Genomic DNA, 26,125 nt, shown 5'->3' with positions numbered 1-26,125 from the left:
CAGGGTTTGAGCAGGGTGGCATAATTTATTTCTGATTGCTAATACAAGTCAGATGTCATTTCCTTGGCATTTTGTTCAAAATCACATTATTTTTATTCATTCCAATGAGGACTTCTTGAGTAGGCTTAGTCAAACATCAAGTTACCTCTTCAGGAAATATCTTTCCTATCTCACATAAAATTAGTTGTTTTTTTTTTCTTTTTTTTCTCTAATCCTATTGCATGATGGCTTTCAATGTGAGGCATTAATTTGTTTCCTGTACTAGGTTTTTTCCTTCTTTGAGGTAGCCCTTATGTTTTATATATCTTTGTATCCTCCCCAGCATGCTATTTGGAAGACAGCGAGAACTCAACAACTGAGTGCATGCCTGGAAGAAATGATGTTCTAGCTTATCGCCTAAATATGTTCATCCCACTTATCTATTGCTCTGTAAGCTGTGAGGCCTAAAATGACTGTTTTATTCTCCTAACAATTTTGTGGGTCATAAATGTAAAAAGGACACAAATGGATTCATCTCCAGTCCAGGTGGTGTCAGCTAGAGTTAGGAGATCCATTTCCAAGTCGGCTTCTTTATTCTCATGTCTGGGCTGTATCTCTCCACATGGTGTCTCATCCTCCAGGGCCTCTCCATGGGGCTTGGGTCTGATCCCACCTCAAGATACCAGCCTTCTCACATGGCAGCTCAAGACACCGAGAGCTAGTGTTCCGAGAGGCCAAGGTAGAAGCGAAAAATCTCATGGTCTTGCCTTGGAAGTCCTCAAAATGGCACTTCAGCCACATTATATTGGTCATGCAAGTCAGTAAGGCCAGCCCAGAGTTAAGGAGATAAATTACAAGGCATTTGCAGTCACCTTTAATCTATCATTATGATAATACTAGTGATGAATGAAATTAACACTCTTAGGTAAGGAGCAAAAACTGAACTTCTCATACTGCTCATTATAAAGAAGTAACTTAAAATATTCTGCTAGTTGTCAACATGCATCAGATGGTATATACTGGGTTTTTTCTTTTGAAAACTATAGACAACACAATGATAAATTGGCATGTGCAGAGTAAAAATTATTTGTTTAATTTCCCACTTGGTTACAAACTATTATCAAAAAGGTGCATCAGGATATATCCATAAGTATGTGTATGACCAGCACTGAAGGACATAGGTAAAAGTGCCTAACATACAACTTGTGAAAACTCATTAATATTAAGTATATATAAATATGAAAAAGTTTAGTTTCTACCCAACACTCTAGTAAAAATGCACAAGTTTAAAAATTTCTCTTTTGAAAAGAGGCATATAATGCTTGATCCCTACTTCAGAAGGTTTATAGTTTAACTGGAGAAGATTAATAATATTTATAAAACCAATAATTTCAATTGAGGGCATTATAACTGTGAAAATGTATGATCTCTCCTTTTGGTAGAATTCAAACCAATGAACATAGGAGGAAAAGAGGAATTTAAAAATCACTATTTGGTAACTATTACTGTAATACGTGTCTTAGGCAAAAAAAAAAACTATAAAATGGATTCTAAAATGAATGGACAAAGTGTGGGTATTTAGATATTTGCATAATCTCAAAGACTTTGGATAGTTATGTTTCAGAAAAAAACTGATTATAAAGGGAAATACTTTAATGTAACCATGAGGCAACATCAAACAAACTCAAATTGAAAGACACTCTGCAAAATACCTGGCCTGTATTCTTGAGAAATGTCAAAGTCATGAAAGACAAAAGAACTCTTCCATGTTATGGGAGACTAAAGAGAAATGATCATTTTAAATGCAGCTCTGGGAACCTGCAGTTGATCCTGGACGTGATAAGGACATTAGAGGGATAATTGGTGAAATTTGAACAAGGTCTGTAGAGTGGATTAGGTTCATTCTTGAATTTGAAAAGTACACTGTGGTTATGTAACATTAATTTGTGTATTAAGGGGAAAAATGCTATCATGTCTGAACTTAAAAAAAAATTAATCATCTCTGATTATAAATAGGTATAAAACAAATGATCAAATAAGTGTGGTAAAAAGGGAAACTGAGGAATTGGAGGGAAGGTGAGTGTGATTCTTTGTAAAGGTTTCCAAATATTTTTGTACATCTGAAATTAATTAAAATTTAATATATCCCCCCCATTTTAGTTTTTTGGGTTCAGATTTGAGCCAGACCACAAAAAATGAGTGGAATTTAGAAGGGTCAATAGGGAAGCAGAGCATATCCCAGTCTCCCTCAGCAGAACAAGAGGTGCAGCCTTGGGAACCAGAGCTGGGGCTTTCTGAGAGACCTCATCAAATCAGGGGCATGGCCCGACTTGAGAGACGCTGAATTCTCTCAAGCAGCAAACACAGGAAGATGGATGTTGGATGGATAAGTGAGAACAGAGTACAGGCAGGGAAAGCCTCGAATGAAGTTGTTACTATAGAGGGAACTCTTGTGTAGGACTGTTCTAACTTTGGTCTGTGGAAAAGGATGTTGTATTAATCCATTCAGACCACCATAACAAAATACCGTGGACGGGGTGGCTTATGAACAATGAAAATTTATTTCTTCACAGTTCTAAAGACCTGGAAGTCCAAGATCAAGTCTGATCAAGATCTGGTGTGGGCCCTCTTTCTGGCTCATTGCCAGTACCTTCTCACTGTGTCCTCACAGGGTGGAAGGGAGCTAGCAAGCTTTGCGAAGCCTCTTTTATATAAATCGAATCCCACTTTTGAGGATCCAGCCTTCATGTCCTAATCACTCCCAAAGCACCCCCTCCTCTCCTAACACCATCACATCAGGCAATAAGATTTCATCATATGAATTCCAGGGCAACACAGACATTCAACCATGGGGGATGTATTAAGCAAATTCATAGTATAGAGAGATCTTAGATCTAATTAGCATTTAGAGAATTCATGTGCAACAGTGATTTAGAAGTGTCAGTCCTTTCAGTAATTTGTAAGCTCTGGCTAGAATTTATTCACAGAGCAAGACCTTTGAGAAACATAGTTCCTTTTTTTTTTTTTTTTTTTTTAAATGTCTTTATTTGACAGCAAGAGAGAACACAAATAGAGAGGCAGGTAGAGAGAGAGGGGAAGCAGGCTCCCCGCTGAGCAGAGAGCCTGATGTGGGGCTCGATCCCAGGACCCTGGGATCATGATCTGAGCCAGAGGCAGAGGCTTAACCCCCATAGTTCCTTTTATTTATTATTATTATTTTTAAAGATTTTATTTATTTATTTGACAGAGAGAGAATACAAGTAGACAGAGAGGCAGGCAGAGAGAGAGGAGGAAGCAGGCTCCCTGTGGAGCAGAGAGCCCAATGTGGGGCTCGATCCCATGACCCTGGGATCATGACCTGAGCCAAAGACAGAGGCTTTAACCCACTGAGCCACCCAGGCACCTCCCCGCATAGTTCCTTTTAAATAAAGGTTCACTTTGACCCACTTTCCATGGTGAACCAAAACAATATGGATATACTCTATGAAGGTGCTCGGTTTTATAAAGATGTGTGAGAACATTAGAGATGAAATCAGGAACATATTTAAATCCCAGGAACTGGAAGTTGCGAAGAAACCACACTAAGCTCTAAATCAGGGACTTGGTCTAGCAAAAGTTTTTGGTTGTTGTAGAAGACAAAGCTGAACACAGAGACCCACTGTTACATTTAGCCTGCACGTTCTAATTACATCCTCTGGGTATACTGATTTAATAACATAATTTCTTGAAGTAGAAAAGACCTGTGTTGTCATTCCCGTAATTCTCAATAGTGACACCTATTTCTTCTCTTTTCCTCTTAAACCTTGTCCTTTTTCATTCTTGCCATAAAATGATTTACTGCTTCTTTAAATCACATTTAATTAAGGTTTGTTTTCATCCTCCTTTTGTTTTTTCCCTTGTTGCCTTGTGTTGGTAGCAGGTAAATCCTGAATTTCTAATAAATGCAAATGGATTAAAGAAGATCACGAGTTCAAGATTATTTTAACTTCACTGGCATAATTGTTAATATCTCTGTTGTCCCCTGGGATATGTAGGATTACATCAATTAAATTGGTATTTGCAACTGAGCACATTCACCATAACTGTGACGACTAGTGTCTTCCCCAGCACCCTTTAGGTGTTTAATTTGCTTGCCTGTAATAGATTGTCAGAGCAATAAACGTGAGGCAAGTAATGTAAGTGGTATAATGATGGTAATTATCTGAATGGATCGATTGTAGTGTTATTGCAACATGATATTGTGAGTAGGAGCGAGATAGAGACATCCCATATCAACTCCCATTTTCAGCTTTATTTCCTTACCCATTTTTTCCAAGACATTTAAAGTGAAAACAATGTAAACTGGCATTGCCATTCTCTCCTTTATCTCTTCCCATTATCCTTTGTGCTGTCGTCTTCCTGAAACCAGCAGACCCCACGCGAGCTCAATTTCTCTGAAGAAAGCAGCGACTTTATAGAAATGGAATTCGAGCCGTTCCCCTGTGATTCGCGATATCCAAATATTTGAACTGGAAGTCACTTTGTAGATTGGTTAGGCTGTTCCCTTCATTTATTGCCTAAGGAACCGTGAACCCGGCAAGCTCAAATGGCTTGTTAAAGGTTTCATAACCGGGTAGTACCAGGTAGTCTGCAACCATGGGGCTAGAAACTGGAGCCCGCCCTCCCGCCTGGGCTGAGGGAGGACCAGAGACGTTACACCAGCCGCAGGTATGAAAGAGGTTCGGTGTGACAGACAACAACCATCCCTGAAAAAAACAGCAACAAGCAATAAGGAAGCAGCTTTCAGTTGAGTGTTAGAAAGTTGGGGGTTGGAGGTGGGAAGAAACAGTCCAGGGATAACCAATATTGAGTAAGTCCAAACAGCCGATCAGCCTGAGGATAGCATCACTGGGTTGCGTGGGAGATGTCTGCCCATGACAAGAATGGAAAGAGCATCGCAGGATCGGACCTCAGGGACGGATGTATTTGGGTGGATGCTGAAACAGGGACCAGGTCAGAGGAAAGAAGTCAAAGCCAAGTATTGGAACTGGTACCTGAAGAAGAAACAGGGGTTGAATCCTCAGACGTGAACCAGGAATAGGTCAAGATGATCCAACAGTGGCAAGAGCACTTCCCAAAAGGCTTCTGCTAGCAATTTCCCTGAACTTTCCCCCCATTTTCATTTGATTACTTTATCTAAGTTTCACTGTAGATGAAAATAACAAACTGGCCTCAATCTGGAGCTTTTTAGACACCCGTCAGAGAAAATATTGCAGACATCAGAGACACAAATAAAACCACATACAACCCGTACCTTCTACGTTACCAGAAAACGGAACATTAGAACTTCAAATCACTGTTCAGTAGACAAACACCAAATACCCTCAGAGCTGTGGTTACAAGCCTCTGTGTCCCAGGAGAGGGTGGTGGCAGAGTGTGGGGACAAAGCGCTCCTCGTACTGACCACAAATGGAGACTCGATGTGCCCAGTGCTGTCTATGTATGCAGGGCAGGGCTTGAAAGTTGGGGGGAGGGAGGGCAATCTCAGAGAAGCAAGGTTTCTGGGGAGAAGGAAGCAAGAGAGAAGAAGAGGTGCCATTGGAATATCTGGTTCTGCCGAGGAAAGGAAGAGGGAAAATTTTAGGATGCTAGAGAAATACAAGACCAACATCCTCCAATCATCATATGGTAAAGACGTTAAAATAAGAGTAGGAACAGGGTGCATGAACAGTGAAACACGCTGATAAAGTAGAAAAGAATGTGACAAGAGGACTGTTAGGAAGAAGAACTGAGGGGAGAAATGATTGTGGCACCTGTAACTGGAGGGAACCGAGGAACACGATTTTTTTTTTTTTAAAGATTTTATCTATTTTGACAGACAGAAATCACAGGGAGGCAAAGAGGCAGAGAGAGAGGAAAGGAAGCAGGCTCCCCGCTGAGCAGAGAGCCCGATGCGGGGCTCGATCCCCGGACCCCGGGATCATGACCTGAGCTGAGGCAGAGGCTTTAACCCACTCAGCCACCCAGGTGCCCCGAGGAACGCGATTTTAACTAGATAGTAAATAGTAATAAAGTAAGTAATAGTAATAAATAGTAGTAGTAATAGTAATAAGTAGTAATAAAGTAATACCTAAAAGGGAATAATAAACACTATTAAAGAAACTCCCTGAGGGTCTCTTTAGTATAGTGTTGACTTTGGGAATCATATTAATATTTTCTATATTCAGAAATTTAGATGACATGTACAAGAAGAAGAGAAATTAAATCTGTGTACTGTCAGAAACAAGCTGAACTGCACAAAGGAATAAATAGCATAATAACAGAGATGGGTGACCGTGACCAATTAACTAACTTTTGACCATAGCATCATTACTGTGTACCCACATTCTAAAGGAAAAACACATTACAAATCCTTACTACTCTTTCCCATACAGTAGCAATCTTGCATGCACTGTGGGGTTGAGTAAACGAGTGAAAGTATGACTGCCTGTGTTCTTACAGTGGAAGAGGAAGACAAATATGAAATGAGGGAGGCAAAGAGGAGTTCTGTAGGGGCTGGAGAGAGAGAGAGAGAGAGAGAGAGAGTGTGTGTGTGTGTGTGTGTATGTGTGCGTATAGGTATAGTGAGAAGAGAAAGAGACCCTTTGACTGAAAGGGACTGGAAGAATGACTTCTCACAGGCATACACTAATAACCAGATCTTTTTTTTTTTTTTTCCAATTATCATTCCCCCAACTAAAAGCAAGCAGAATTCCTTTGAGAAATGGCTGATTTTAGGAATGGCATAAAGAGAAAGAAAAGTGGGCTTGGAACATTTCCCTGAGCCTAAAAAAAAGGTCTTTTCAAGGTGGTGAAAACAGTCAAAAGGACACAGGTTATAGACATTCACCTTTCCAAAGCTGGGATAACTTGAGCATCATAATACATATGGTAATGACTTAGAACCCTTTCAATAATATAAGAATCTGTGGATTCATACTGATAAGTAATAAACAGGAAAAGCATTTTCTTATGATAGAATGTAAATTCATAAATGTATGTGGAATAAATGGAGTGAGAAGTCACCATGTGCAACTGTAGGAATCATTGATTCAGGTAAGATTTATCAGTGGTTGCTAAGATAAACTGATGAAAGTTTGATGAGAAATATGATATTTTCATAGTCTAAAAACATCTCTGCACAATTTATTAGGTACAAAAGGAAAGTAGCTTTGGAGTGGAGAGATTTGTCAGACCCTACCTTAACCATGTAACCTTAACCATACTGGACAAGCTAACATGTCCGGTAATGGATACATGGACATGATATAATTCTTATAGGATGCACGGAGAAGGACCCAACATCCGTCATGTGCTACTCCTGCCAAGTGTGCAGAAGGAAACTTGAAACAAACCCTAAGTAAGGGGCATTCCACAAAATAATTGGCCTTTACTCTTCCAAGAAAGAAAAAGGAGGAGGAGAAGGAGAGTAAGAGAAAGGAAAGAAGGAAGGAAACAAAGAAATGAAAACAGAAAAAGAAATTAATAGCATGAAAGATAAAGGACTGTTCTGGAACGTTCCAGCATCCTCTACGAATGACAAATAGATGTAGTACGTGCCTGACTCTGGATGGATTTCAGGACTGAAAAAAAAAAAAATCGCTGTGATGACACTATTGGGACAATGGATGAATTGGAATAGGTACTGAAGATCAGACTGTAGTGTTGTATCAATTAATATTTCCTGAACTTGACAACGATACCGTGGTTGTGTAAAACAGTGCTTTTGTTATTAGGAAATATACACAGAAGAATTTAGGGACAAAGGGCATCGTGTCTGCAGCTCCCTTTCAAGTTGCAGGGGGAAATGATGAAAGAAAGAGAGAATGATCGTGTGATCTCTCAAGTGTGGCAAACTGTTAACACCTGGTGAATCTGAGGAAAGGGAATGTGGGAGTTCTTCATACTACTCTTTCAAATCATCTGCAAGTTTGAAATTATTTCCAAATAGGAAGTTTTTGGTGTTTTGTTTTGTATTTCCTTAAAAAGGAAGAAACTATAAGGAGAAAAGAGGGGTGTGCTCACTGCTGCTTTCTTTGGGAAGGGTTAACTTGCCCAGCTCAAGACTCAGAGGAGGCCAGTACTAGCTGAAGGGGACGCAGGTCGCCCATGGGGAGGACAGTTCCCATGTCACCATTTCATGCTCCTTCTAAAACCTAATATGCTTATACCAATGTGTTTTCCTCCTTATTGTTCCACTGGTAACCAGGTTACCATAATCAACCTAGTCTCCTCTAATAACCTATTTGCCATTCAGATAGCTACCTGGCTCTGAGGAGCAGGAAAGCTGTAATTTTTATAAAGGGGGAGTGGATACTCAAGTGTAGTTCGATTCTTAAATTTCTCGTTATATTCTTATGCTTAATAGCCATTGATTAACAAGGAAAACAACATGCTTGGTTTGCATTTGGAACTATGCTCTCATGAATTTCCCTGAGATTCTTTTCTATGGCCTGAACAAATATTGGGTTGTGAAACTGTAGCAGGTCTTAATGAAGTGGATTGAGGCATTTCTTACATTTACATTTTCATAGAATGAAATAAACATGGTAATCTTTTTACAGAACACTCTCACATCAGGCCATGATTTGATTTGCTACCTGTTCAGAATATCAAGTCTTGCATTTCTCTAAATGGTAATACACTTTTGTGAACAAGCTGATAAGACAGAAGTCATCCCTGAGATATTTATAATAGCACTTAGAGCAAAGTTGTCAAAGATTCTTCTAAAAGATTGTTTTGGATCCTGAGGAGATATATTTAGTAACTGTATTGAATAAGTTGTCACCTAACACAACGTTTCATTGATTTATCTGTATTATTTTTGTTTCTCACTGCAGGCAGAGAATTCAGCATTGGCTTTGGAAAATGAAAATCAAAGGGAACAGTATGAGCGATGTCTTGACGAGGTAAGCAGACTAGAATGGTTCTTCACAAAATGCTGGACCTTTTAGGAATTTAGGAAGCATTTTGTCCTCCAAAGGAAGGTTGCAAACATGTATGTGGACATTGAGAAGGAAGGTCAGTCTCTCTCCCCCTTCCTCTTCCTATTCCCTCCTCTCCCTATTTTATTGTACAGGCATCTGGAAATTTCTTTTGCTTATTACTTAATATTCTTGGGGCACAGTTGGGGCATGCTTCACTGTATGATAAATTCCTTCTGTCCAGTAAGTGTGAGCCCCAGCCTGTGAACGAGAAAAGCCATGTCAAGGCACGCTGCATCTCCAGTTGGATCCCATTTCTGAAAAAGCAAATCCTTGATAGAGTGGGTGGGGATGATGTTCACAGTTGGCAGTCAGAGGGGAAGAAAAAAAATCAGTAGATTGAGAACAAGCCAAGAGAGAAAGGGAAATGAGGAAGAAAATGTGAGCAGAATGGGAAAAGACAGAGCCACACGCGTGAGTAAACTCAAGAAATATTATGTGATGATAATGAAGAGATGAAGCTGAAGATGGTGGGCGTTTCTGAGCTCCTGGGAGGTGAGGGGAAAATTGAAGTGTGTGCAGGACCCTCGTTCTCCTCAGCCATTCCTCTCACACTCTGTGAGGAATCCTACCGCCAGTCTCCGTGCGCAGTAACACCCGGGAAGGACTGGCCATTCGCCTCACTGCTGAGCTCTCATCTGGGGTTTTGTTGGTGATTCGAGTTACCACTTTAATGGGATGACTTTCTGAGTCATCTATCCCCAAACCCTAAAACTTGCACATATCTATCTAGTTATCTTAGGATTGTTTTGAAATAGCTGACCCAGGTTTTCAGAAAATAAGCACAACTACATTTTATCATGTTCTGTTACCTTACCAGGGGAATCTAGTATATAGATCTTCAGTCTTTTTCTCCTCACTAACAATTAAGAAAACCTTTTCCGGAAAACTCTTGATCTTTCCTCCCCTCCCCTGCACTGTCCTAGAAGGCGATGGATTACACTATGAAGAACACAGCTTCAAATCCCCCTTAGGACATCGTCACTGCCACCATATACCTCTCCCCTCCTTCCAAAAGGGAAGCGGTGTCTCTCCCCAGAGCTGCAGCTGTGACCAGGAGTTTCTTACACCAGGAATTCTGAAAATGTGAGCCAACAGCATCAGCCTCACCTGGGAAGTTGTTGGAAATGCACGTTCAGAGGTCCTACCCTAGACATCCCACAGAAGGGACTCTGAGAGTGGGCATGAGGGTCTGTGTGTTTGCAGGCTCTCCAGGTGACAGTTTGAGAGCCACTGTCCTTGTACTATGGACCACTTTGCCTTACCGTTACACGCGTGTAGTTGAAGAACACTCAGCATGTTTCCAGAAAGTTACTTAACCTGTTTAATATTTCTAGCCATATATCAGTCAATAAAGCAAAGTGGTATTTGCAGTGCTCTGCCCTCTCAGGACTTAAAAAGACTAAGAATAATCTTTGCAATGCCCAAAGTCAAAAGAATAGCTGAAGTAAGTTGACATAAGGGGGGAATGATGACTCAGTCTAGTGAGGCCAGTTCAGCGCTTCTCAATCCCATCCCCCAGGCTCTTGGTCCAATCAAAGTTTAGGGCAAGAAAGACCAAATAGATCCAAGGATATTGAAAGGAACAAATATTGCCCTTGGGTCATATGTATTGATCAGTAAAGTTTCACTTTAGCGTCATGTGCGGAAATTCTAATGAGGTTGAATCTGTATTCAGAAGTTAAATTTATGTGGGTCACACCACAGGAAGCTCTTCTTTGTCACAATTCTCCCACAGGTCATCCCTCCTCATCAATCAAAAAGCTCACAGCCTTTCTTTGTGGAAACTGCTAGTCTCGTTTTCCATATGCTCTCTCCCTACGCCTGCATTCGGAAGGTTTCATCAGAGTGTGTTGGGTCAAACATAATTTTTTGCATCCACAGAATAATTTCACATAGAGTTTCGACTGAAGACAGAATTTTCAGAAAGAGAGTCTCTCTGATCTTAATTGCAAAAATTAACTGCTGCCAAAGAGGTGATTTGCAACTTAGAACTACCTCTGAACGGTACAAATGTTTTGCATTCATGATACTGGCCCCTGATTACACATGCCAGTTGTTTTGTAACTAATTGCGTGAGGGTAGACAATCATTTCTATGCATTATAAGAGAGCACTCTCAAAGGGGTATTTGAGTGGAGTAATAATGCCAACTGGAAATTCTTTTCAAGACTTTTTAGACTAATTAGACAAACTAACAAGGTAAGGGCTCATGTAAGTTATTTCCTTGCTATAGTGGGTTTCATAAAACATACACAAGTGGATATAATCTAAAATTAAAATGTTCTTCAATCCCTTTTGCACTGATTGTTATTTTCTGGGAAATGAAGAACATGTTGAGAATTTGGGGAAAAGACTTGGGAGTAGGAAATCCCTTCTGTATGTTCTAAAAAAAAGGGTATGTTCATTCAGAAGGAAACAGAGCCACATCACAGACACAGGGGCTTACTGGCACACACGTGTACACACTAGTGTACACACACACACACACACACACACACACTTCACCACTTTACGTCCCCTCTACCTAGCTCCTCCTCTCCTTGCCTTGCAATACAAAGACAACACCAAGGACCAGTCTTGATTTCTTAAGGGGTTTGGAGGTTTGAATGCTTGAGTCTCGTTTCTTCCTCTAGCTGTTAGACACACAGTTTGGTAGCAAGCAGTGATTTGCTGTTTGTTCTTACTAATGCCTTGGCCAGGGTTCCTTTAGAACCAACTAATTCCCATGGAGAGAATTATAATGACACATGGAAAAACAAAGGAAGTAGGGGTGCCTGGGTGGCTCAGTGGGTTAATGCCTCTGCCTTCTGCTGGAGTCATGATCTCTGCTCGGTGGGGAGCCTGCTTCCTCCTCTCTCTCTCTGTCTACCTTCCTGCCTACTTGTGATCTCTGTCTATCAAATAAATAAATAAAATCTTAAAAAAAAAAAAAGAAAAAAGGAAAGTAAGATCTCACGATGTGGCCTTACATTTAGATGGATCCAGTTGTATCCTACAAATATTTTTCAGGCATCAGGGTCACCCAGGCTTGGGAAGTCATGGGGCTCCTAGCCTGGAAGAAGTGAGAGGGAGGGTCAGTCACAGAAGAACAAAAGGAGGGAAACACACATAGGAAGTGAACTGCCCTGGGGTCTTTGAGAACATACGAGATGGTCAATAAAGGGCAGGAGAGGTAGTGAGTGAATTGGCAGGGAAAGGGGCAGAACTGAAAGGGCATCTTCAGCCACAGGGGTTGGAGCAGGTAAAGTCCGAGGAGTTCTCATCCTTCCCTGAACATCGGACTTACCTGGGAAGGTTTAAGAATACTACCGGCTGGTTCCTCCCTGCCTAGTGTCAAGACTCCTTCACGCCGTAACTTGCAGCTGACAGGTGATCCTTTCTACTAAGGGAGGGTCATATATGTTGTCCATGTTGGTTTCAGCTGCCTCTCCTTTCATAACTTCCCTATATGGTCCCCAGCTGATCAGTATTGACCCATAAGTAGAGACATCTCTACACCCCTGTTCAGCAGAAATACTTACAGAAGGTGAGACCTTCAACCTTCAACAAACTTAAAGATTTAAGGGTCAAAATTGTTCAGTGGGAAGATGATGAGGGAGCAGAAGTCTAGCTGAAGACAAAGACTACGCAACCTGCAACCTCCCCCCTCCCAATCATCTTAATGTTAAAGCCTTGCCAGAGGGGAAAAACAACCTTAACTTGACAATGGCAAGGCCTCTAGTCTCCCCTAAGTCCTCTTTAGCATATGAAAGTTCTTTTGAAAACCTCCCTTTTCCTTACCTTTCCCAACACCATAGTATATAATTAGCCACCCCTCACAATCCACATGTAGCCACTCTTTCTGCCCTTGAGTCCTATCCATGTGCTTTAATAAAACCACCATTTTCACCCCCTGTCCCCCGCAAAAGAAAAGAATACTGCCTGCTGGGCCATGTCTCAGAGATTATGATCCAGTTCTGGCCTGTCTAAGGTGGAGCCTGAGTATTGGGAATCTTAAAGACTCCAGGGAGTTATATATTCAGCCAAGATTAAGAATGATTGCACTTGATCCTCTGAATGCTTGCTTCAGAGCACATTTTCAGAAAGAGCCATTAAGAGTATAAAAGCTCCACCAAACTTGGATATGATGATAGAAGAGCAACAGACCCATGTGGAAATTTTGGGTTATTTCCGATTCCTCAACAGTATCTGAGCAAACAAAAAAAGTAAATGCTGTCCCAGCGTTTCCCAAAGTGTGTTTTTGGGCCCCTTCTGCATCAGAAAGATGTGCAGTGGTTGCAAAAATGCAGATTCTTGAACCACAAAGGCTCTGAATAGTCAAAGCAATCTTGAAGAAGTAAAGCAAAGCTGGAGGCATCACAAATCCGGACTTCAAGCTATATTGCAAAGCTGGAGTCATCAAGACAGTACGGTACTGGTACAAAACATTGATACACATATCAATGGAATAGAATAAACCCAGAAATGGACCCTCAACTCTATGGTCAGCTAATCTTAGACAAAGCAGGAAAGACTATATGAAGGGAAAATGACAGTATCTTCAACAAAGGGTGTTGGGGAAAACTGGACAGCAACATGTGAAAGAATGAAACTGGACCACTTCTTTACACCATACAAAAACATAAATTCAAAATGGATGAAAAGACCTAAATGTGAGACGGGAAACTATCAAAATCCCAGAGAACACAAACAATAACCTCTTTGACATTGGCTATGCCAACTTCTTACTAGGTACTTCTCCTGAGGCAAGGAAATAAAAGTAAAAATAAACTATTGTGACTTCATTGAGATAAAAAGCTTCTGCACAGTGAAGAAAACAGTCAAGAAGACTAAAAGGCAACCTTTGGAATGAGAGAAGTTATTTGCAAATGACCTATCTGATGAAGGGTTAGTATACAACATATATAAAGAATTTATACAAGTCAACACCCTAAAAATAAATAATCCAGTTAAAAATGGGCACAAGATATGAATAGACATATTTTCAAAGAAGACATTCAGATGGCTAATAGAACATGAAAAGATGCTCAACATCACTCATCATCAGGGAAATGCAAATCAAAACTACAATGAAGTATCACCTCATACCTATCAAAATGGCTAAAATTAACAATACAGTAAACAACACATGTTGGCAAGGACGCAGAGAAAGAGGAACCCTCTTACACTATCAGTGGGAATGCAAAGTGGTGCAGCCACTCTGGAAAGCAGTTTGGAGGTTCCTCACAAAGTTAAAAATAGAACTATAGAACTACCCTATGACCTAGCAATTACACTACTAGGTATTTACCAAAAGGATACAAAAATACTGACTCAAAAGAGTATATGCACCCCAAAGTTGGCAGCATTATCAATAATAACCAAATTGTGGAAAAAGCCCAAATGTCCAGGGACTGATGACTGGATAAAGAAGATGTCGTATGTATATGCAATGAATATTACTCAGCCATCAAAAAGAGTGAGATCTTGCCATTTGCAATGACTCGGATGAGGTTAGAGTGTATTATGCTAAGTGAAAAAATTAGAAAGAGATACCATATGATTTCACTCATATGTGTAATTTAAGAAACAAAAAAACATGAACACAGAGGGAAAAAGGGAGGCAAACCAGAAAACAAACCCTTATATAGAGAACAAACTGAGGGTTACTGAAAGAGAGGTGGATGGGACAGTGAGGGGGAATGGGCTAGATGGGTTATGGGTGTTAAGAAAGACACCAGTTGTGATGATCACCAGGTGCTGTATATAAGTGATGAATCACTAAGTTCTACACCTGGAACTAATATTACACTGTATAATAACTAACTGGAATTTAAATAAAAACTTGTAAAAGAAATAAAATAACATAAAATCAACACAGGAAAGAAAACAGAAATTCATATTCTCAAACTTCACTCAGCTATTCTCCAGCAGAATGAAGAGTGAGGAAATTGGCAATTTACCAGACTTCCCCAGCAGTTTTTTGCATGCAGAATTTGGAGCACCTGCCCCCAGCTTCAAACCACCAGAGTAGAGTCCGAGTTCCCAATAGTCCATGAGGACGCCAGATCTGAGTTCTTCTCTGACTTCTCTGTGCTCTCTACTTTAGAGTATCCAGGCAGGAAATGGACGTAGTTCAGAAGAAAGGAAAAATCAAAAACAAAACACAAAATCAGAATTTCTTTTAAACCAAGGCTAAATAAAGGCAAAAGCATGTTGTTAAGAACAGTTCTGATCTTCTTCTCCGATTCCTATGCTATATGCCAAGACTGGATTGTGGAATCATCAGACATTCTCAGTGCATGTCTTCACCTGAGTCCTAAGTAATCTTGAAGAGCAACATCTTGATCCATGGAGAAAGGAGATGATCTTGGTGGCTGTTCTCACACGCTTCGAATGTCCATTGCTTGAATGGACCACAAAATCAACAGATGATGGACTTCTTGTATCTGCTCTAGATTCTGACCACCATGAGGCAGCACCTGTGTTCTATTCAGCATATTTCTCTAAGATCCAGCACAATCTGTGGCCCATACTATGCATTTAATGTGTATTTGTTGTATGACTAAATGAATGGAGATTGTCAGCCCCAAATTAATTTCCCAATTAATTTTCCCTATGACCCCACATACGTATTTCAATGAGTTTCTCCCATTCCCAATATTTTACAGAGCAAATAAATAAGGGCTTAGTGATTTATACTTACACATGCGTATTACACACACACACACACACACTTCATCCTTATACAAATAAAATATAGTCTTAAACCATTCTTTCTTAACTAGTTATCTCAAAATGCTATTCATTCGATTCATGCATAACCTACTACGCATGCATACTGGAGTAAGTGCTTTATATCAGGTACTCCCCAAGAGGTTTCCTGGGTTATATCTATCATCTCATGCATTTTTCAAAAGCCAAAAGGTAGCCAGTTCACAAATGAGTAAAGTCAAGCTGCTCCCCTACCCCAGAACTATCAGTGTATCATCAACACGGGCTGCATTTGAACCCAAGTCCTTCTTGTGATTCTGCCCCTGTGCTCTTCCCACTTGTCCCCGGCTGCCTCAGTGTGATAAACCAAACTCGGAAGCACTAAAAATTTCTCCAAAGCACATTTTCCAAAAGTCGTCCTTGTCCAATTAGGTTTTTAAATGAGCTTGCCGTTGTGACAATTGTTTTACATGATAAACTAGCACAGACATGGATAAAAGCAAGACTGTGAGGCAGGAGGAGCCTGGTCAAAGCTTCCTGCCTTTAGAGTTCCTCACCCCACCACCTTCTACCCAGCCGTGGCTCTCCTCTGGATTGGGGGAGAACTGGCTCTCTTAGAATAACTCTGAGGTGTGGCTTCTCGTTCAGCCTCAAGTACTATTAAAAAAGAAAAAAAGAGAAAGAAAGAAAGAAAGAAAGAAAGAAAGAAAGAAAGAAAGAAAGAAAGAAAGAAAGAAAGAAAAGAAAAAGAAAAGAAAGAAAAGACAAGGCTTCAACCCTGACTTCTCCTCCCTCTGCCCACCTACTTCCAGGGAGTGCAGGGGGGCGGGCTGGGGCTGGGGCTGGGGACAGGACCTCTAGGAGCCTGATGGAGAACAAAGACTCTGGTGGGTTTTTGATGAGCCAGGTGTCAGAGGAGCTGGCTTGTCTGAGGGAAAAGAGCCATACCTGGGCCCTCTCCTTGGCATCTCTGGCTCCCCTGTAGCCCTATCCCACCAGAGGCAAAGCAGGAAGGTCTCTGAAGAGAACCTAAGGCAGATTGTAAAACAAGCCAGAGGCTTCAGGACTGTCAGCTCGCTCTGCTTGTCTCAAGTCCCCCTGGCCCAGCCCAGCTGCTGTTTTTCCTTTCTTTGGAGAGGAAAGCTGTCATGTGACACTGGAAGTTATTTATTCTCATTAGCTGGGCCTGCGGATGTGTGATTATTTGCAAACCAAGCGCTAAGGGCATAATTCTGTGATGAGGGCAGGGGCCCGTTCCAGGGGTCATCTTGTGAACCTATTAGAGGTTTGCAGGCACAAGCTCCAAACACCTGTTCTACTGATGCTTCAGGGAAGCTTAGCTGTGAAAGTAGTGAAGAAACCCAGGAAACCAGCTTATAGACAGTACCAAGGATAGCATTTGTACAAACTGGCCTGCTCTTCTGCAGAGGACCTGCAAGTCCTTCTGGGTAATATAACCCCGTGTCAGGAGGTAAAGAAATAATGCATTCGTGTATCTTTGTTCAATTATTAGGTAGAGCAATTGTCCAAAGTACATGCCAGAAGGAACTGTGTCAGAGATGGAGCCTATCAGCTATAGGGCAACATACTCAGATTGCAAAGATAGGACGTATTTTCTCCTGTGGGCTATTACAGTTAGGATATTCATTTATGTCTCCTGTTAAATCATGTGGAGAGCTATTTTATGTGACCACTGTTCCACAGCCCGGTTTAAGTGAGGGACCAGTTGGTGGAAGAAAAGAAAATATTGATATTAGGCAGTTTTATGAGAATGTAAATCAAATCCAAAGTTTGAGATCCAAAAGAATTAAATTATTTATGATATGAATTAATTTTGGTACATTGTTCCTGATTCAAGCTGTGTGAATAGTTGAACTCTTCTGTTGTTGCATATTTTTTTCTTAATTTGCCAAGAGTAAAATAGATGACCTATAGTTTGACTTTAAATCTTCAGTGGCTTACGAATTGGAATGAATGTTTAGAAGATTTTCAAGATGACACTATTGGTCAATTTGTGGGACTGAATAACATTTATTTTTGTTATGATCATGTATAAATCAACTGATAAAGGGAAAAGAAAAGGCATCAGTTAAGAGAAATATGGTTTATTTTGGTCTATGAGATCCCTTAGTTAAGTTTCTTTAACTTGGGCTGGACTATAAACAAACAAGAAAACTATATCAGGTACTGTCCAAGTTTTTCTTCAAAACTGTAGTTAGTTTCAGTGAAAGGTCTCTCTCCTTTGCTTAATGTCAACAATGTAAAGTTGGGAAGGATTCTGATAGGGGGAAAAAAATCCTTGTGTCTACAATTCAACTAATCAGTTATAGGTAATCTGATTTTAATCATTTACTGCCTGTGCAGTGAATGCCTCCTAAACACATGAACCACAGTTGATGACAAGCCTGCGTTTTAATTTTCAATAAGACTTACTGGTAGCCAGTTGTCATTTAGGGTGTGCTACTTTGTCAATATTGAGTGAAAAAACAAGCTCCATGCAAGCATTCTTACCCTAATCTGTTCCACTATACCAGACAGGGGAACAAGCACACATAATTTAGTATCACCAAAAATTAAATTGGTTATCAAGATAAAAAGATGAAAGCGTGTCCCTTAGGTTTTGGTTGAATGTGAGAATTACCAAGATGATTTCGTGCTTATCATGCTGTGTTCTGCTTGCCAGTAATATTCTCTCTGAAACCAAGGAACATATTGCAGTCATCTAGCTTTACAAATACTCTACAGATTTATATTCAATAAATGAAGGAAGAAATGAATGAACAGAAGTAACCTGGTATCTAAGACATCTATGTAGTCTGACTTGGTCTTTAATGCTGTAAGTTTCAGTGATCATATTAAATGAGTACAGTACATGTATGTGCTTGAAAAATACCACTTAACTCACCTACCCACCTTTATTTTACCAAGAGTAGCTGTATGGATTGCATAGTTTCAAAGTTATAGTGAAGTAAAGTAAGGACTTCCTGTATGGTGTTTTTGAAACCCGCGGATGAAAAAAGAAATCTTAGCACAAATACATAGAAAAGTGATGAATGGTTGTCTGGAGAAAATGGCAGACCTTTGCAAATACTTTGCAAAAAAACAGGTACATGTCATTGGTTTTATATGTGGCGTTTAGCTGGAATGGTGCCACATTGCCCAGTGCTAGACTACTCACTGAAAGGGAATGGAATTACCAATTTTGGAATAGACTAATCAAGATTCACCTCCTTCATCTGAGAGGGGCCTACCTTCTCTTACTGCCCCAAGCTGCCTGATACCTGAAGAAAATTAGGGTTTTGTTAATATATTAGTAAGAATTCTATTTGATTGTGTGTTAGAGGAAGCTCAAAATAACAGTGAATTATTTTTTTTCCCTCTCTTGTGTGGAAGTTCAGAGATAGACGGTGAAAATCCCTGCATCATGAGGACTGAGTTCATCCTGTTTCTCCATCCAACAATACTTGTTACTTTCTTTATCAAAGTGGCTGCTGAGGTTCCAGCCATCACTTTTACATCCCAGACAGGAAAAGAAGGGAAAAAAGTGAGGCTTCTTCTTAAAGACTTTCTATAAGATCAAGAAAAAAAGGTTGACTTATAACTCATTGGCCAGGAACTTGTCACAAATTGACACTAATCTACAAGGAGGACTGGGGAATCTATTTGAATGTACCCAGCCAAAGAAAACAAAACAAACAAACAACCCCAGAGTTTATTACTTAGAGAAAAATAAATATTAGAGTAAACAACTACCAGATACTGCTACAGGTAGCAGTGACAAGAGGATGACATAAATGAAAACACTGAGGATGTAAACAGAGCATCTAGAAAACAATGAGGTGTTCTTGTTCTCCACCATTCAAACCTGTCTCTATTCCAAGTCATTTTAAAGACCAAAATAGTCATACCGCAAAAGAATAGGAAGGAGAGGCAAAGGACATTATAAATCAGCAAAGTGTAGGAACTGTGTACAGATAATTAGAATCGTGTTTTACGCTGTATCGTTTTTTAGCCCTCTTGGAGTACTTTACATATGAAAGGATATTATTTTTCCAAATATGGAAATGTGGAAGTCAGGGTATGAATGATCTTCCCAACCTAACCATCTTAATTAGCAACAAGGTCACCTTTGGAAAAAAGCAGAATATTACCTAGAAGCATAGGCTTATTATGAAAAGAATCAGGTCCTCTACAGAGAGAGGAAAGAAGCAAATGAGGAGCTAATTAGGTAGAATAAGCTGTGGGAATCGTATTGGTAAATTACAGTCCATGTGTATAAAGTCTCATTATTATAAATGGCAACTCTTTTCTTTGTTTTTTACAGGTAGCCAACCAAGTTGTTCAAGCTCTGCTCACTCAAAAGGTAGGTCATTCCTGACTTATTATTTTCAAGGTACTTATGTGAATAGGTTGGAACTCGTATTGTCAAACCAGGAAATTGTGATTGATAGATGCAATACTTCTCTGTTTATTCACTTAGGTTGAAATTGTGTGTATTTTAGATGGGCATACAAAGTAACATCAGTGACCAAAAGAATCATAAAGTTCAAACTCTTGGTAAAGTAACAGAAGATGAAAGATTCCCATGGACCCGTTTATGTAGCAAATGCTAATATTCTATAAGTTGGTGGATTCCTCTACTTCCTATAAAATGAATCACCTTTTATGGTCAGCATTAACAGATGCCTATAATCCAGGAAAAGGTCTTTGAGTTTAGGAAAGTTATCTCATTTCTCTGGGTCTTATTTCCTCTTCTGTAAAGTGAGGATAACAATTCCCACCTCCCAGAATTGCAGTAGTCATTCTATGAAAGGAAACACATAGAGCAGTTCCTACAGGAATCAGTTTGTGGTAAATACAGAACAAGCGGCAGCATGGTATACTTGAAAGTTGCTAACAGTAGACCTTAAACATTCTCCCAACAAAGAAACAACTATGTGAGATGTGAATGCGTTAATTATCTTGATCTTGGTAACCATTTCACCCCAGAAGATGTATCATATCATCACATTTTGCCCTTTATGAGACTGACGCGCTACCTCCTGTGCTAACGAGGCACCGTACATTTTGCCCTTTAAATGTATACAGTTATTCCCCAATAAAGTTGAAGATAAAAACAAATCATTTTTTAGCATGAGCTTTTTATGCCTTCTCCTTTGCCATGTCCCTCCACCTTCAGACAATATAAGATCACATTATTGGGTCAGAGTGGGCAGATGCAAGTAATTGCCCAAATTTGGCCATTTTGGTATGTCTTATGGAAACTTTCCATTTCTTTCTATAATGTTTCTCAGAGGCTAAATTCTAGTTCTTTCAGATTTCATTCGTTCTGAATTACCCCTCTGTGAAATGGTAATTTTTCTATAAAAGAAAATCTTAGATCATGTGGCATGTTCTGGAGTACATGGCTAATGATAACAAAGTAATTTATGACATTTGATTTTTTAATAAACAATAATTTGATTAGGAGTTGACCACTTCTTGTTAAAGGTACTTAAATAAATATTTTTAATTTATACTATAGAGGCACTGTGATATTATTTTTGCTAGATTTTCTCCTCAACTACTTTTGTTGAATCACATTTTCTGTTTCAAATGATTTTAACTGATTCAGGTTTACATAAATATCACATAAATAGAGAGATTTGACTATACCTCTTAGGTCAAATTAGGATCCATTGTGAGTAACAGAGATCCAAAATGGTAGTAACTTAAATAAACTAAAATACTATTTCTTTCTCATATCTAAATCTTCAGGTAGGCAGTATAGGGTTGCTCTGATGACTCAGCTCCATAAAGTCCATAGGTTCCCAGGTGTCTCTGGTTTCTATCTTGTTACTCTACGGGGTGCAGCCTCCATTCCAAAGGTTACCTTATGGTCCAGAATGGCTGTTCTTGCTCCGTCATCACATCCACATTCTAGCCATCAGGAAGGAGGAAAACCTGAAGTAAATGAAGAAGATAAGGGGCACACACTAGCTGCCCTTTAAGAGAGAATTCCTAAAGCTTTCTTACCTCCTCATTTACGTCTCCTTGAACAGATCTTAGTCACACAGCTACACCTAAGGAAACTGACAGTGAAGTCTTAATTCTGGGTGGGTGCCTAGTGAAAATTGATTTTCATAGTATTAGAGGAGAAGGGGAAAAACAGATATTGATGGACATCTTGCAATTTCTGTCAGAGCGTATTTGAATTTTTTTTTTTCCTTTTTCAAAAGTTTTACATTTTCATTTGCTTTCCTCCTATGGGAAACTCTACGCTCATTTAATTATAAACTTAAGGAATGAAGGAAGCACTGATGCAGCTCTATGTGTAACTGTCGAAAACGTCTCATGCCTATCTTTTTTAATGGTGCCTCAGGAAAGAGACAAGGAAGCTGTCTGGTACAATATAAAGGAAAATGGGACCCTTCAGGTCAGCCACAAAAAATAGCTACACAAATCCAAGTAATAACTAGTAAACAGATAAATCTACCTTGGTACAGTTAAGCAGTAAGACCCAGAAAGACATGCTACTGTGTGAGATAGCATACCTCAGGGACACTCTGAGGCAGGAAGAGATGTCAGGATTTTCAAAGATTCCAAAAGAATCATGTTCTACAGAAACATGTAGCTCCCAGTTTTTACAAGGACCATAAAATCACTACAAGAAGACTCAAATTTCTTTTTAATTAAGAGCATAATACAGGAAACAAAATGTACTCCAAATGCAGATGACAAAACAAATCTGAAGAGGGATGTAGCTGGCACAGAGTGAGAGAAGAAATTTTGAGTGATTTATCCAAGTCACCAAAAAAAATTTTTTTGAGGTGAAATTACAGTCATAACCATGCAGTTTTAGAATATATCATTTGTTATGACACAAAGCAAATCTGCCAAGAGCAACCAAAAAAGCATTTTTCTGGCATATCATGAACTGGCCCAGATAAGCATCTTGAAATAACAGAGTGTACTTCTTTTTCCCAATACTGATAAAAAAAAATTTATTTCCATGAACTTATCACTTTCTGTTAAATGTACATATACTGTCCTAGTCAAGTAATTCAATTTATCTCAGAAACCTGTGGATTCCCTTAAGACAGCAGATTGTCCCTCCTTTAGATCAATAAAGCTAAAGTGACAATATTAAACCCAGCTCACTTCCATTTATGACTCCAAATCATAGGTGCGAGGCTACAAGTGCAAGTGAAATCAATAATTCAGGCCAAACTCATATTTTTGTCTGAAATATATTTTATCTTCATTAAGTCAATTACACTCACTGAAAATGTAACTGTCCTGGTTCTTTACTGCCTTTTTTTTTTTTCTTTTGCCACTATCATCAAACTTGGAAGAAAACCCTTTTTCCTCTAGTCATTTTCCAGCATATCAACTTAAGCTTTGTTTGCATGTTCTTTAGGATAACCCAATATTTATATGGTGTTTTTGTTTTGGTTTGGTTTTTCGCTTTTTTTCCCAACATGGAATAAGGCTCTGTATAATAAAATCTAGCCATGCAGCAACCAGACAGGAGCAGAGTACATTTTTTAGCTTGTGTCTGAAAGAACTCCAGACTTCTACACATTTCCCTTGTGGAGGGGCATTCCGGCCACCTTTGTCCCCTCAGTTGGCAATGGTGTGTAGGATCCAGTTCCCGGAAGAGGGTCTGTTTATACTTGCTGTGTACCTTACAAGGAGTCAGACTCCATTTCCAGCACTTTAAATGCATGAAGTCATTTTGTTTTCATTGCAACCCTGTAAGATAGGACTAAGGAAACAGGGTTCCCATAGCTCTGATGGCAAGAAGTGGCAAAGCCTATATGTTCAATCTAGGGTTGCTGCCCTCCAAATCTTGCACATTCAGCCTCCATGATCCCCTAGGATCACGTACTGTTTTCCCCCACTGTAGTTTGGCAGCAGAGATGAGGCTTTGGAAGTCAACAGATGGATTGAAATCCAATTATTAGATACAACCGCAGGAAATAGAACAAAAGGGCAAGGGAGCCAGTGGATTTCTTAAAACTTCTGGAACCATTGACAGTCCTGGCTAGCAAGAATATTCAGGATCTGACATGTGTGGAATCTAAACTGACTAGAGTCAAGCTTTCTCAGAATCCATCTGATCTTGGACCCCGGTATTTCACAGTTGCTGGGGGCTTTAGCGAGCATGTAATCCTGAGATGGTCAGCTAGCTACGGTAATAGGCTTAACTTACTATGATTTCATAAACTTGTTCAGCCATCACCCAGCTTAAAACTGTTTTAATTGGAATGCATTTGGGATGAAGGCTTGCAGTAGTCAGCTTGCCACAGGGCTAACCACTTCCCGTTCATTAGGGCTGGACTGATTCAGGCACACATATATGTTACTTACCTGCCTTGCCTTGTAGACATTTCACATGGAGGCCTTCGGTGAGTCTGAGAGATGGCTTTTCTTTTTACATGAGTCTTAGCATCCTAGGCAAAGAAAGGGCTGTATCAGTGACAGCTGCTGAGAAGCAATGTTACCAGGAAAAAGTGGTGGGTCTTGTGGCCATCAAGCTTCAGGGAAGGAATGAGGTGGCCCTTGAAAAGCCATCTCATGGTACCATTCTCTTGAAATTCTGTTTTGTACAGTAGCTCAGTTTATAGATAAGGAACTGATGCAAAACAGGGATAAGTTACGTCCTCAAGGTCATGTGGGTAATGAGGACCAGAGTCCAGATCCCAACTCCCAATCTGGCGTATTCCCATGATACACATTGCATCTGAAAGAGCTTTATCACTATAATATCATTTTTACAGGATAGAATCAGATTTAAATAATTTTCATTAAAACTCTGGTGATGTCACAGTATGTCCTGCTTGAAGCAATCCACACTTTATTAAAATAACTTCAGCAGGGAGAGGTTTAGTTCTAAATACACTGAAGCAGTTGTACTTACAGGTACTACCCAGTAGTAGATCCAGAATCTTTTTTAGCCCAAGTGCAGATGAAACTTCCCAGGATTACAGTGTCTGGATACTCAGAGAAGCTGTGGTTTGAGATCATGCAGATGCCCAAGGTCCTGTAGACCAGTATATCACGTTGCTCAACATATTTTGCCCTCACCTTCAGCTTTAATCAATACTCTGTTTCTAACTGATAGTGACGAGTGGATTACAAGGAACAGGTCTGGCTACTTTTTTGAACCCACTGTACTTTCTCATACGATGTTAAATATGGTCCAACTGTTGGCTTTATTTCTCCCCTGATAAAGTCAGATCTCTCTCTTATTTCAGGAAGGGTCTTCTTCTTGGGGCCTGGACATAGTAGGATGTGAGAGAGAACAGAGGACCCAGCCTCCTCAGGGAGCCAATGATTGCATCTGAGTAGAGTACTCTTTGGTTTCTAACATTTTATTTGGGAAGGAGAGTCTAAGTCTCACCTCTGACATTGTCAGGGTCACAATAATGATGCTAGTGGACAGCCTTCATGTGTCATATGCTACTTTATGTCAGCGGGTTCCTGGTGTAAGCATAGAGGACACAGAGAGCTGGCTGTCACCCTCTGTTGAAGACTCATTATAGCAGTCAGAGAGAGTGCTGTTTCTCTCTCTCTCTCTCTTTCCACCCATTTACGTGTTGTGCACATGGGCACGCATGCGTGATTTTGAATACAATTTCTTGGGATGATAACTGTCCGGCATCACTGACCATCCACAGCCTGAATAAAGAGGACAAGAATGTTAGAACAACAGAGACAATGATTCTTTTAGGTCTACAGCTTCTCAAAGCAGCTCAGTTCTGTTGGTCAGTGATTGTAAGACCAAAGTCACATCCCTCCTCTCCCACGTGGTGATTTCGATGAGCCCACAGCGATGAACATTTCTCAAGGCCAATCAATTGTGTTCCTGCTAAGTGAACTTTCACCATCTTAAGTAATAGTAATGGCTGTTGAAATTTGGGTACCTGTACAAAAATCTCTATAGAGTATATTGATTTTTTTTCTTTCATTCTTTCTTCTTTTATTTATTTATTTATTTTTAAACCCATCTGAAGAACTCTTTCACGTTATCTCAGTTGTGCTGCAAAAAGTCATCAGTGCTGTTCCTTCCAGGTCTCCTTGCTCCCTGTAACCCCGCCCTTGTCTGCTACTGCTCCCGTTTCTTCACCTGCAAATGAGAAGGATTACGTCTTGCCACCCAACGGTCCTATTAATATTTATTTACTTCACAGTCAAGTTTTATTAATTACTTAATTAGCAGTACTGAAAACAGTATTTGGGGGCAGGGAGAAATTATATGTGTGCTAGAAACAGAATGTAGAATAAATGAGACACAGACAGGGGTTGAATTCTAAATAAAGGAAAGAGCTTTAGCCTTTTAATGTAAACAGTGCCTAAGCCCCCAGAGTGGCCCCTGCCAAATGGTTTATGTGCTCTGGTTCACATGCACACTCCTGCCCCTGCCTTTGCTGGCTTCTGCCCTCCCAGAGCTTGGAGTCAGGGCCC

At 40.0% G+C, this 26,125-nt stretch overlaps 1 protein-coding gene across 10 annotated transcripts in view; it reads left to right on the top strand.

Moving 5' to 3' along the window:
• The window catches only part of NCKAP5 (NCK associated protein 5), a 964,712-nt gene that overhangs the window by 746,932 nt on the left and 191,655 nt on the right, over positions 1-26,125 (top strand). For all 10 annotated transcript variants that reach the window (XM_082689272.1, XM_082689269.1, XM_082689270.1 and 7 more), the window contains 2 exons: positions 8,838-8,906; positions 20,001-20,039. In XM_082689272.1, the coding sequence (XP_082545398.1) occupies positions 8,838-8,906; positions 20,001-20,039 (108 nt within the window). The remainder of the gene's footprint in view (positions 1-8,837; positions 8,907-20,000; positions 20,040-26,125) is intronic.

This window comes from Mustela nivalis, assembly GCF_964662115.1.
Source record: "Mustela nivalis genome assembly, chromosome: 11".
NCBI lineage: Eukaryota > Metazoa > Chordata > Mammalia > Carnivora > Mustelidae > Mustela > Mustela nivalis.
Note: the sequence above shows the minus strand (reverse complement) of the source record. Positions and strands in the feature narration are given on the sequence as shown.